Source organism: Myotis brandtii, unplaced genomic scaffold (genome assembly GCF_000412655.1).
Source record: "Myotis brandtii unplaced genomic scaffold, ASM41265v1 scaffold568, whole genome shotgun sequence".
NCBI lineage: Eukaryota > Metazoa > Chordata > Mammalia > Chiroptera > Vespertilionidae > Myotis > Myotis brandtii.
In genome coordinates this window covers 599,314-613,917 of record NW_005370122.1, presented here as the reverse complement: position 1 = coordinate 613,917, position 14,604 = coordinate 599,314, and the positions used below count along the sequence as shown (strand labels likewise).

The window sequence follows — 14,604 nt, the reverse complement described above, 5'->3', positions numbered from 1 at the left end:
ACCGGCCCGAGGCACAGGCAAGCCTCAGATGGTGGCTTCCCAGGCGCCCAGGGCTGGCCCGAGGGGCAGGCAAGCATTGGCTATCGGCTGTTCAGCTGCCCAGGGCCAGCCAGAGGTACAAGCAAGCCTTGGACGAGGCCCCCCGAGGCTCAGGTAACCAGGGCCGGCCGAGGCTTGCACTGCTGGCAGTGGCAGCAGCAGAGGTGTGATGGGGCGTCCCCTTCCCCTGATCGCCGGGTCACCTCCCGCCCCTGAGGGCTCCCGGACTGTGAGAGGGGACAGGCCAGGCTGAGGGACCCCCCCCCTCCAGTGCATGAATTTTCATGCATCGGGCCTCTAGTAATACATATTATGATATAGTAATAATCCCACTAAAAGTTTAAAAAGTATCACATAGAATAAGAATATTGACATAAATCTTTAGTGTACAATTCACTCCAATGCTACTTCTCACAACAAACATTTTTAACAAATTTTACTGCTGTACACATTAGCCTTTTTTCACTGGTAAATGAAATCATCTCAGGGTATAATGTAAAAGGGGGATATCTGGTCCTAAAAGGTAAGAAATTAAAAAATATGATTCCACCAAGTTGTATTTGACTTTCTCTGAGCCTGTTAAAGCAACATGAAATAATCAACATTTTAGAAACTCATTATACTGATGTTTCTCTCTTTCATTTAATACTTATTTAACATTTGCTTTGTGGCAATTCCTGTCCAATTACTCAATAAGTATTAACTTAATAAATTTTTCATGATTAAGGATGAGATTGGTTATCCTCATTTTATAGATGAGGAAACTGTGAGCCGCAGAAGACTAAGTAACTTCACCAAAATTAACAGAGCCAGGATTCAAACCCACGCAGCCTAGTTGTATACATTACACTGGTGACCACTAGTTTCTCATGAGAGCAACGCTGCATTTGGAACTTTTAAAATATTGTTATGTCCAAAATCATTATTTTAGATGTATCTCCTTGACTGTTTTACAATAGCGTAAAATAGTATAACCCTTTTCTTCTTTACTGTCAGAAACAAAAGAATCTATAATTAAATATCTTACCTGCAATCTCTGTCATCACAGAAAAGAACATTAGTGACAATTGTCAGAGGTTTAGATGATTTGAAGCTAAAGCGGCAGATGAGTTCAGTGTTAATTCCATCAAGAGAGGCTTCAATGACTGTGCCTTTTGGAAAACTCACAGTAAGAGGGTGATCCTCTTCATCAATACCAAGAAGCTGTGCTGGGGGAATCACAACCTTTATACTTGATTCTCTGTTTGAAATTAAAAAAAAAAATTAGCTCAATGCATGCAAGTAATTAGCTTTATATGTGTTTTCCTCTGTTTGGGGATTATTAGAGAAATTAAAACAAATATTTATAATATTTTGCACACTTATTAAAGATATTTTGTATAATCTTTTATTTTCTGGTCATAATACGATTTATAATGTTATTTTAATAAAGAACCACATAAGATGATCAAAAGTTCCTTTTGTCCTCTAAAGATTAAAAAGAGAGGGTTAAAACACCTGATTAAATACAATGTGTTTTTCACCACAGCCAGGATATAAGTAGTATTGCCCTTAAATATATCCTGACAAAAATTTACCAAAAATTACTTTAATAGCTAGAGCTTTCTCACATGTAGACTAAATATTAACAGATTAATATACACACATAATTTCTTTTTAAATATGGATACTCTTAAGCACTATACACATATATAATGAATATTTTAAAATCATTACTAAAAAATGTCACTTAATGTTCACATATTTCACTATATATCTCTAAATTATTCAGCCAATCTAAAATGTTTGTAATTTTGAATAACATAGTATGTAGTATTCACTTTTAAATCTAATTAATACTTGATAACTTTTGGTGATCTATATTATTTAACCATATTAGTTTGTTTTATTTTATTATATGTGTAGACTCCTATAGCAAATATGAAGTGTTAGCAAATGGGAATCATATTTATAATGTTTTAATTAGAATAAAGATTATTCAGATAATTAACTGGCAAAAGTAAGAAAGATCTCAACTTGACAAAGTTAAACCAATACGGTTAATTGCATAAAACATGAAAAAGTAATTTATAAATCGGGCTTGAATCATATTCTGTCGCTAATTATCTAAGTGTCACTGGATAAGTTATTATGCTGTTGATTTTATTGTACCATATTTGGCTCAACTTTTGACTTGAGATCATTTTTAAATTGATACATTTATACATTAATTCCAAAGTTGAAAGACTAAAAATATTAATTTATATGTTAGATAAAGTTTTGTAATAAATAATGCATTTTAGCACAAAATAATTTTTTTAATATATTTTTATTGATTTTAGAGAGGAAGAGAGAGATAGAGAGATAGAAACATCAATGATGAGAGAGAATCACTGATCAGCTGCCTCCTGCACGCTCCCTACTGGGGATCAAGCCTGCAACCCAGGCATGTGCCCTTGGCCAGAATCAAACCTGGGACCCTTCAGTCCGCAGGCTGACGCTCTATCCACTGAGCCAAACCAGCTAGGGCAGCACAAAATAATTTAAGCCACTTTTATTTCCTATTTGAGCAACCGAGGTTAGTTTCTACTTATAAGATAGGGTCTTGAAAGAACACCAAATCCTAAAGTTGTCAAGTTAAAGTTTAACTATACTCTCTCATGAAATGGCATTTAGACCAAGCTCCATAGCATAAGTAAGCACTCATTATATCTTGCAGGCCAAGCTGAGAAACTAAAAGTTGTCCTATGCTTTCCAACTTGAATAATTTTCATTTATTGTCAACCATTACATCTCTGTCATCATTATATATATATAATTTTTTTTTAAAGAGCTGAGAGTGATCCCTGCCAACAGCCAGCAAGAAAATGGTGTCTTAGTCCTACAACTAAAAGGATAAATTCTGCCAACAACCAGGGAGCTTGGAAGAGGACTGAGCCTCAGATGAAGACTGTCGCCCATCACATGATTTCTGTCTATTGAGACCATCTGCAGTGGACACAGTCAAACTGACCCGGACTCCTGACCCAAAGAAATTCTGAGATAACAAATTCATGTTTGAAGGCACTACGTTTGTGTAAATTTGTCACACAGCAATAGGAAACTAATGCCCTGAGTTTTTAAGCTTGTTTCTTACACCATAAAGACAGGCATAACAATAATTCTTACAAAAAAATTAAATGACTAACTGTGAGGTAACTAAGTGGGCTTTTTTGTAATTTAACTTAAATGTACAGTTAAATATTTTAATAGTTCCAATTATAGAAACAAGTTAGACATTGTCATGACTCATAACAAATACAAACAAAAAAGCACACGAAGAAAGTATGGTAAATTCACATGAAGCATTTACCTGTAATAACTCTGAGGTAAAACGTTGACATCCATCACACTTGCTACATCCAAAGGAACAGGGATAAAATACATGAATTCACGGTCAAATGATAACTTGGGCAATTTTAGCTCTCCAATCAGATGTAACATTTGGTAGCAAACTGGACTGTTATTTAAACGTACAGGTACATTAGCTGTGTATTTTACAGCATGAGCTAATGAAAAAAAATTAAATCTTTTAGACTAGTTCACACATACACAAAAAAAACACATTTAAGTAGTTTAAGACTTACTAACTATTAAAATGTACTATGAAGTTACAGCTCAATTGAGCAGAATAGATTATCCAGAAACTGGATTTCTCCTGCCAAGGAACTTAAGACATGTAATGAGGAGCTGTTGAAATAAAAATCTTCCAAAGTGAACTCTGTCTAAAAATAGACCAAATCTCCTTAAAGTAGATTTTCATTATTATGGGAAAACGCATCTAACTGAGGAAACAGTGCAACAGGACTTCTTTTTTCACTGTTTCCTATGCCTTAATAGGAGCTACCCTTTAGTACATGCATTATGAAAATGAGGTCAGATAATTGCTATAAGGATTTCAGGGGACTACTGGGAAATGGTTGTGCTGAGATGAAAGGAATGTGCTTTCTCCCACATTTTAAGTTTATGAAAGGCTGCCAGGGTCGACTGCCTAATTTCACTTGGTAGGAAAACAGGAAATTCCCGTGTGGCAGCTCACTATGAGGAAAGGCAATCTGTGTTGGAGAAAAGGGATCAGCATAGGAGGCTGCAGGTTAGTCCTGGAGGACAGGTTCCATCACAGCAAGTTGCTAATGCCCTTTAGACCTAAGCCCCCAAATATAGGTCTCAAAGTATTAGTGTAAGCAGCTAGTTAGATATTAATGAAACAGAAGGGAGCAGATATCTAATTAAACAAGATTGACTAGGAAGCTAGAATTTCCAGATACCCCAGGGGATTGCAGCATTACTCTGCCAAGGGGATAAACATCTTGTTTCCCTCAGTGGGCAGGAAGCACTGACTTTCCAATCTCCCCAGGGGACAATGGCCCATTCTGATAGATTGCCAGGTGGAAGGAGAACAAGTAAAGGGGAATTCCTCTGTTGCAGGATGCCCAGTAGAGACCAAGATGGCATAGAGAGAAGTCCTTCTACTATAAGGCATGTGCAATAGAAGCGAAGATGGCACAGGGGAGAGCCCAGCATAAGCCCACAAAGAGCCAGGAAAGAGACTGTTTAGTTTGAAAGAAAACCTGCTCTTTCCAAACCTGGAGATAATATAATGGACGCTTAACCAAGGCCTGGGTTTTGTTTGTTTGGCCACTCATTCATACACTCTCTCTTCACAGCAACTGTGCGGGCTTAGCAGCCACGCTGAGCCCAAGTGCAGCACAGGTTGTGACCCAAATGAAGACTTGGGGTGGATGTGCAGATGGGGAAAATGAGACACAGAGAAGTACTGCATCTCTGGGCCCTGATCCTCATGGGCTTGGTGAGGACAAGAGCATGTCTGTGGCCCAAGATACTGGAGTTATTCCATTGTGAGACATTTCTGAGCCATCTGGTTGTGGATGAGACACTAGGCACCTGGGGTCAATCCTGTATTTTTCTCCAATAAATCTTACCACTATACCTCATCCTCCTATGCATGGATCCCTGAAATGCTTTTCTCGTTACTCCGTGTAAGAAACGACATCATCAGGAGGAAAATGTGATCTGGTGAGTATGATTTCAATATATAATCTTAGAATTCAAGAACTGGACACCAGAGTGGCCTGGCAGGGATCGGGGCCATTAAGGGTATCACCAGGGCAGAGAATGAGAGTGTTCTGGATGATGCAGACCTATGTTCAAAAGTGACATCATTGTGAACCATAACCAAAAGCAATGGACTCACTGAACTGATCAAACCCACTAGTTCTCAATGTACTGGATGCCTTTATGTGTTCAAATAAGCCCTTTACATGTCCAAATAGTCTGGAGTCCTTGGAAAGTAGGAAGTGGCTGAAGAGGGTCACATAGCTAGTGGGTATTTTATTTAGATTTCAACATGTGTAAAACATAGTGTGCTGAAATTTCTGAAGCAAGTGATTTACTGAGAAAGAGCACCCAGGAGGAACTTGTAGGCAAAGGGGGAAGCAGAACAGGGCCAGGCAAGAGGCTATGAAAAGTTGTGGTTTTAGAATCCAGATTTAACCTGATCATACAGGGAGCTCTGAGATGTGAATTCAACAGAGAGATTGTCCCACAGGAGGGAGAGGGCTGGGCCACCTGAGGTAGTGGTGGTGATAAAGCTTAAATTCCTCGCATCTTCCTTCAGCCAGGGGGGCAGACGTAACCTATTAGGAGTCAACACCCACAACTGAGAAATGGATAGAAAAGCCCAGTCATGAGAATCTGCATAGGCTCAAACAGCATATACAACAGGATACAATCTAATGTTGATTCATAAGTAAGAATAATAAGGAAGAATAAAAGGTAAGTTACTATAAAACATTAAAAAAAATATAGTTTGGAAACGGCATTTGCTATGCTTTAGTTATGGCATATAAACTAAATAAACATATGCTGTAAATTAGCGACAAATACCAATACAGACTTTCTCAAAAACAGGAAAAAATCTTTATAGCTTATTATTTTTAAGCACTTAGCTGCTGCTCCTTCAATTTTATCAGTTGTTATTGCCCTATTCAGGTTTTCTGATTCATTTTTGGGAGACTGCATTTTTCTAAGAAATTGTCCATTTCATCCACATTGTTCATCTTGTTGGTATATAGTTGTTGATAGTATTTTCTTTCAATCCTTTGTATTTCTGTAGTATCAGTTGTTACTTCACTACTTTTGTTTCTGGTTTTATTTATTATTTATTTGTATCCTCTCTCTTTGTTTATTGATGAGTCTGAGTAATGGTTCATCCATCTTTTCTATTTTTTCAAAGAACCAGCTCTTGCTTTCATTGGTGTTTGTATTTTTTTTAGTATCTATGTCATTTATTTCTGCTCTGATCTTTATTATGTCCTTCCTTCTATTACACTGGGCTTTTCTTGTTCTCTTTCTACTTCTTTAAGTTGTAGGGTTAAATAGCTTATTATTAATTTTTCTTGTGTTTTTTTTTTTTTGAGGTAGGTCTGTAGTGCTATCCACTTCCATCTCAAAACTGCTTTTGCTGTGTCCCAGAGATTAAGTTGTTTTGTACTCATTTACATTTGTTTCCAGGAAGGTTCTGGTTTCTTTCTTGATCTAATTTGTGGTCCATTCATTGTTTAATAACATGCTATTAAGCCTCCATATGTTTTAATGATTTTTAGTGTTTTTACTTTAGTTGATTTCTGATTTCATGCCATTGTGATCTGAGATGCTTGATATGATTTCAATCCTCTTGAACTTGAAGAGACTTGTTTTGTGTCATAACATGTGGTCTATCTTTGAGAATAACCCATGTGCACTTGAGAAGAATGTATATTCTGCAGCTTTAGGGTGAAATGTTTTATAAATCTCAATTAAATCCATTTAATCCAGTGTGTCATTTAGAGTCATTGTTTCCTTGTTAATTTTTTATCTGGAAGATATATCCAGTGAAGTCAGTTGGGTGTAAAATTCCCCTACTATGACTGTATTGCTGACTATCTCTCTCTTAAAGTCCTCTAGAAGTTTTAACAATGTTTTATTTAAGTTTTATGATAACTCTATGTGTAGATATTATGCTCACCCCCGGTTTTCTGACTGGAGAGCACAAGGTCCGATAGGTTAAGTAGATCATCCAATGTTACAGAATAACAGGTGGTGGATCTAGGTTTACAATTCTCTTTGTCTGGCTTCAAAGCTTGTTCTCTAAATTTTAATACTGTACTAGAGGCCCGGTGCACAAAATTCATGCACTGGGGGTTGGGGGGTCCCTCAGCCCAGCCTGCCCCCTCTCACAGTCTGGGGAGCCCTCAGGGGATGTTCCACTGAGCAGTCTGGCTGCGGAGGCTCAGAGCAGGTGCCGTGTGTGTGTGTGTGTGTGTGTGTGTGTGTGTGTGTGTGTGTGTGTGTGTGTATCCGCTGGGGGCCTGCCCCCAGCCATGCTGCAGAGGCTCGGAGAAGGCGCCCCTCTGTGTTGATCTCTCAGGCTTGGGCAGAGGCTGGCCCCTCCTCCTGAGCTGGTCATGACTGTGACAAAGTCTCAACCTCATTTGCATATTACAGATAAATATATCTTTAGGTGCTCCTATATTGGATGCATATATGTTTACCAAGATTATATCCTCTTGTTGAATCATTCCCTTTAGTATTATGTAGTGACCTATATTATCTCTTGTGATGGCCTTCATTTTAAACTGTATTTTTTCAGATATGAATGTTGCTACACCAACTTTTCTTCATTTCCACTTGCATGGAAAAAAATTTTTTTTCTATTCCTTCACTCTCATGCTGTGTGAGTCTTTTGTTCTGAGGTGGGTCTCTTGGAGACAGCATATATTTAGGTCATGTTTTCATATCCATTCAGCTACCATATGTCTTTTGGAGAATTTAATCAATTTATATTTAAGATTATTATTGATATGTACTTATTTATTGCCATTTTAATTTTTTATGCCTATGGTTCTTTCTTTCTATATTTCTTCTCATTACAGCAGTCCCTGTAGCATTTCTTACAGTACTGGTTTAGTGGTGATAAACTCCTTAAGCCTCTTGTTGTCTGGGAAGCTCTTTATTTCATCTTGCTGGATATAGTAACCCTGGTTTCAGATCCTTGCTTTCCATTACCTTGAATACTTCATGCCATTTCCTTCTGGCCTATAGAGTTTCTGATAAAAAAAAATCAGCTGACAGTCTCATGGGAGCTACTTGGTAGATAACAAATTGTTTTTCTCTGGCTGCCTTAAGACTCTGTCTTTCATTTTTGACATTTTAATTATGATGTGTCTGAGCATGGGCCTGTTTGAGTTCTTCTTGCTTGGGATTCTCTGTGCCTCCTGAACTTGTGTGACTTTTTCCTTCACTAGGTGAGGGAAGTTTTCTGCAACTATTTCCACAAACACATCCTCTATAACTTTCTCACATTCTTCCCCATCTGTCACTCCTATGATGTGAATATTGTTGTTTCATGGTGTACCATAGCTCTCTTTAGCTGTCCTGTTTTTTAATTGTTTTTTTTTCCTTTTAATTTCTCTGATTGAGTTATTTTTTCTACCCTGTCTTTTAATCTACTGATCTCATTCTCAGCTTCCCTTAACCTGCTGTGTATTCCTTCCAATGTGTTCTTCATTAGTACTATGTCACTCTTCATTTCCAACTGGTCATTTTTCATACTTACTATATCTTTTCTCATGGTGTTCAGAATCCTTGTCATCATTATTTTGAACTCTATACCTGGTAAATTTCTTATCTCCATTTTGTTTAATATTTCTTTTGGAGAATTATCTTGTTCTTTCATTTGGGGCTTGTTTTTTAGTTTCCCCATTTTGGCTGCCTCTTCAGGTATGTGTCTATGTATTAGGTAGATCTGCTATGACTCCAAAACTGTAGTTCAGAACAATGTCAGAAGCAATTTGTGACTGACCCTGAGTACTCTGTTTGGAGTCATCAGCAATCCACAGCTTGTGGCTCCCTCTGTTGGGGTGGGCGCCTTTGGAAAGGACCCAGATAGGCACCAGGTTCTGCTTTTCCTAGCCCCAGCCCAGAAGGAGATCAGGCAAAGACTTAAAGCCTTCAAATATCTGCCTCTGCCTCAAGTCTGCTTGTTATTCATTCATCCTGATTAGCCTCAGGCTATTGACCACAGGGTAGGGCAAGAGGTCTTCCAACAGGGTGGGGCAACTGCTTCCTCCCTGGCAAAAACCATATGGGTAGCAAAGGTCCACTGGAGAAATATATCCTCCATAGTTTCAGGGAATGATTCTGCATAAGAAACCAGGTGGTTGCCCTCTGAGCTCCAACCCTAGATCCCCCAATCCTGGCTTATCATCACACAGCTATAGTCCACTCTTCCCTACCTCTTTTGAAGCCCAAGGTGAGTGGCTGCACATGAAATTTTGTGAGTTGGCCCTTTAAGAGGGTGCCTGCATTTCCAGCCCTCTCTCCCTGACAGAGACAACCCTGCTTCTTTTCACAGCCAGATGTTATGTGGGCACCATTCTCAGTTCTGGTGCTCTGGGATGGGGAGCCCAGCTTGGAATTTAGACCCAAGAGTTCTCAGAGGGAACCACCCACAGCTGAGATAACCGTCCAGAATTTCATCTGCTGTCTGTAGCTCTTTCGCACTTCTACCCTTCCTACCAGTCTCCATGAGGACTCCAATTTCTGTCCTTGGTTATCAGGGTTTTTTTCCAGTTAGTCTTCAGTAGATTTTTCAGAGTAGTTTTCCTGTATTTTAGCTTTATTTCCAGTTTGGTCCTGGGAGAATATCAGTGTAGCTTCCACTTACTCCACCATCATTTTGGAATAGAGAATTTTCTATCCAATATGCATCCTGGGTGGCAGACTTGGGAAACACTGAAGATATTTACATGAAATCAAAAACAAGCTTACCCAAGGGGAGTGTGAGTCTAGCCACATTAATTAGATTCATGAATAGCGATTCAAATTCAGAGGGAATTGGAAACTTACTTAGAGACTCATGTGAGTCATATATACTATCACATCCCAGCCTCCATCCCTGTGGCAGTCAAAGGAAAATAAACTAAAGGAGGTGTAAAAAGTAAAAACCACCTCACTAAAACTCTTTAAAGTCCTAAGAATAGAAGGCAGCTGTGCTCAATGACCAGTATAACAGGGTCTAGCCACAGTATGATCCTTTAATGTGCTGTTGAATTTAGTTTATTAGTATCATTTTTTTTCAATTAATTTATTAGGTATTTTTTTTTCCAGTTTGCTAGTATTTTCTTGAAGATTTTTACCTCTATGCTTATCAAGGCTATTGGCCTTAGTTTATTTTCATATCATCTATTTGTCCAGAATTTGTATCAAGGTAATGCTTTCTTCATAAAATAAGTTTGAAAATGTTTCCTCCTCTTCAGTTTTTGAGAAGATTTTTGAGAACATTGGTTTTACTTTAAAGATTTGGTAGAATTCTCCAGTGAAGCCATTTGGTTCTGGGTTATTCTTTGTTGAGAAATTTTTAATGCTGATTCAATCTTCTTACTAGTCACAGGTATTTTCAGCCCATAATTTTTAGAAGATATTTTAGAAATAAACAAATGCTTCCATTTTTAACAAGAAAGGTAAGAATCAAACACTCAAATACCTAAAGTAAGTTACAAGTATACATTAAATATTTTCAGGTGATGTTTAGAAAATCTGAAAATCCAGTCCTCCATGTGTTGTTGTTTGAAATAGGGTCCTTCATGGAGTTGCAAGAAAAGCATTTGGGGAGCCATATATGGGAGGATGAGATATAGTGTAATATTTATTGGAATAGGAATAAAAGACTGCCCCCAGGTTCCCAGTGTCTCATCTCCATCCATCCTGCTATGGAAGAAACCAAGTCTTGTCTTTACCAAGCCCAGAAGAAAGGCCAGGATCCACACATTCTGTGCCATTGGTTGTCTAGTTCAGTGTCTGTCCCCATTTAGCTAGCTTAACTTCTGTTTCTTATTGTGCTCTGGCTGGTATTATATTGCCATACTCGATACCAGGCTCATGTTTGTAGCCCACTTGGAGCCCTTGGAGAGGCATACCTGCACTTGGGCCCAATGCAACAGCTAGGCCCACATGGCTGCTACAGAGAGATAACAGGTGAAAGCACGGGCGAACAGACCCATGTTACCAGGAGAGAGAGAGAGAGAGCTTCCCTTTGTTAGGCTCTTATTATATTATCTTGGGCTTGGAAAGGACCAGACTCTCTTTCAACTAACCAATCAATATGCCAATCCTTTGCAGGCTTGTGCTGGACCCTCCTCCTAACCAATCCATTTCCTAGATCATCTAGGGTTTTGTGTTCCTTATCTATTCCAATCCTTTTCCCAGATTAGACACTTTCTCTCTATGGTTGCTATCGTGGCTCCTACTGCACATGCCTCATAGTAGAAGAAACTCCCCAGGTGATATCTTGGTTTCTACTGAGCAGGTGCTCAACACAGGAATTTCACCTTGTGGTCTTTTGGTTTATAATATTTATTCTAATTTTAAAAGACAAAGACGGAAAATTAAGAGATATATCAGCCAAAGGTAGAAAAAGGAAGACAAAATGTAGCACATAAAGATCATTTATGAAAATAGCATTTTGTAGAAAAAAATCAATATTTTAAAATGCATGTACTTATTTGTGAAATGTATATTTGTGAAATGTATATTAGACAAACTTTTCATAACATCTAAATATACAGAGCAAAACTTTTGGAATCAAAATTTAAACAAACTGCCATTATAATAATACATTCAGAGAGATTACAACTATAATACAATTATAATTTAATGTAATGTTATTGTACTATAGTAACATTGTATTAACAGATTCAGGAGGAGGATAGGGAAGAATAAGGAAAAGGGGAAGAGGAAGAGAAAAAATAAATATTGTAAAAAGAGAGACAACTTTATTAATTACCAAGGTTTTATATTATAAACTATTTTCTTAAAAAACAATGTAGAATAATATTTGAAAAACTTCCAGATCTAACCAGGGAAGTTTGGTACAGAAGTGCCAGATAAAGTATAAATATATTCCTTTTATACAATGCTAGTTAATTTAAAAGAATGGAAAAAAAATCTCATTAGCAATAATGATGCCTATAAAATAAATTTTTTATTTTATTGATTTTTTCAGAGAAGAAAGGAGAGGGATAGAAAGTTAGAAACATTCTCTAAAGTGAAAAAGTCAATTACGTGCCTTTTCTTAGAAACTGGAAAAAAAAAAAAACTAAAGTTTGTTTCAAAAAGTAACTGTAAGAACTGCCATAAATTTTTGTAATAGATATTTAATGAGAGAAAATTTGTCAGACCAATTATAAAAAGATACAATAAAATTTCTTTAACTTAAAAAAACACACCAGAAATAAAGTGGAAATATAGATAAATAGAGATGCTGGCCAGCTTCCTCAAAAACAAGCAATCCAAGAGTACTATCCAGATGACGCAATGCCTTTTCTGACCTAGCCTTGGAAGGCCCACACCATCACATCCATAATATCCCATGGGTTATATATCAGCCCTATTTGATGTGAAAGAGGATTACAATGGCAAGAATACCAGTAGGTGAGGACCACTGGCAGTGAATTTTTTTAGTATGATTACTATAAAATTCTACTAAGAAACTTCTTAAAACAGTTTTTAAAACACATAACAAATAAGTTAAACTTTTGCATACATGATAAAACAATATGTGAAAAATAAACTGAAATATCAACAACAAAATAGGAAAAACTACTTACTTGGACAAAACCTTAAGAAAACTTTATACTCTTCATTTGGTAGTAGAGTCCCACTTAATAAATTAAACTCGAATATGCCCTCTTTGAAAAGTTTCTCAGCATTAGTAATATCGAAACACCACTCCACAGTTCTTTTTGAGAAATTATGTAAGATAATATGCTGTTAACACACAAAACATAAAAGAAGCAATTTATAAAAATGATAATATGCAATATCAAATTTAGTTGGTATTAACATACAAACTTGATTGGCTTATGCACAAAGTCAAGCCATCCTATATAACAAAAGGCTAATATGCAAATTGTCCCCATGGGTGGGAGTTCAACCGACCAGGAGTTAGATGTGAGCTGACCACCAAGGGGCGGCAGCAGCAGGCAGCCGGGGGAAGGGAGGCCCTAGCTGGCAGCCAGCAGCCACTAGGGACCCTACCCATGCATGAATTTCATGCACTGGGCCTTTAGTTAAAAGTTATAATCATAGATACAATGTTTTAAAAGGGTTGTTAGGGATGGTTCCCTGAATCAGGAAGTTACCGCGTTTTGGCTTTGATTAGCCATCTGGTGAGTGGACGGGGTTTGAGGCCCAGGGGCGCGGGAGAGACCTCCGGAAGGCGCCTGCTGCTGATTTTAGCAGAATTGAACCTGAGGGAACTCTGGGCGCTCCCAGACCTCAGCCTAGGACCCGGCCGGAATCTGGAGAAAGTGGATGGACACCTCTGAACCTGTCGACAGAATCTGTTAAGCAAGAATTGTCCTGGGACAGCTCTGACAAACCACTCATCTGCTGGTTATGGAAGATTTCCCCACCACATAGACTCAGAAAGAGAGGCCACAACACAGCCCCAGTAACCCAGTTCTGTACTCAGAATTTTTAAGAAAACATATCCTTGGGTGAGGATTAATAATAATAAACTATTGAGTAAATGAAACATGAAGGAAAATTATAAAAATATTAATCACTGCCCAATTCAAGGAAAAGCAGCCACGTGAGCAGTCCACAACAGTTCAAGGAGTAGCAGCTGTGTGTGTAGCCCGCCCCCATCCAAGGAACAGCAGCCTCGTGATCAGCACACTCTCTGTCTTAGGAACAGCAGCTGTGTGTGAAGCCTCCCCCCACCAGCCAGAGGAGCCACCACAGCTATGAAGAGCACTCACCAGAGGAGCTGCTGCCAACTGAGGAGCAGCTGCTACCACAACTGCCCGAGGAGCAACCACAGCCCGAAGAGCCACTGCCACCCAAGGAGCAGCCCCTGAACGACTCAACATCTAGATATGTTGGTAAGATCAAACATGGGTAGACAAAGAAACCCCCAAAGGAAAGAAAAGGAGGACTCACCAGAAAAGCAGCTAAGTGAAACAGAGGCACGCAACATGACTGAAAAAAAAATTCAGATTAAGGGTCCTAGAATGCATAAACCGGATGGAGGAAAAAATCAACAACTTATGCAAGAATCAAGAAGAAACAGATGAAAAAAATCAACAACTTATGTAAGAATCAAAAATAAATGGATGAAAAAAAATAACTTATGTAAGAACCCAGAAGAAATGAAGAGTGATATAGCTGCAATAAAAAAACACCATTGAAAGTTTCAACAGTAGACTAGGAGAAGCGGAGGACCGAATTAGCGAATTAGAAGACAGGGAAGCAAAACACACCCAAACTGAAATGCAATTGGAGAAAAAAATTAAAAGACAAGAGGAGAGCCTAAGGAAGCTATGGGACAACATGAAATGAAACAACATACGAATAATAGGGGTGCCAGAACAACAGAAAGAGGAACAAGGGTTAGAAAACCTATTTGAGGAAATAATATCAGAAAACTTCCCTGAGGTGGGGAAGAAAAAAGTCACACAAGCACAGAGAATCCCAAACAAGGTG

General features: G+C 38.2%; 1 protein-coding gene across 1 annotated transcript in view; it reads right to left on the bottom strand.

Annotated features, from left to right (window-relative positions):
* CFAP47 (cilia and flagella associated protein 47) overlaps positions 1–14,604 on the bottom strand; it is a 429,694-nt gene that overhangs the window by 279,032 nt on the left and 136,058 nt on the right. Inside the window, 3 exon segments of the mRNA XM_014549721.1 lie at positions 1,067–1,279; positions 3,371–3,566; positions 12,726–12,885. Of these exon segments, the coding sequence (XP_014405207.1) occupies positions 1,067–1,279; positions 3,371–3,566; positions 12,726–12,885 (569 nt within the window).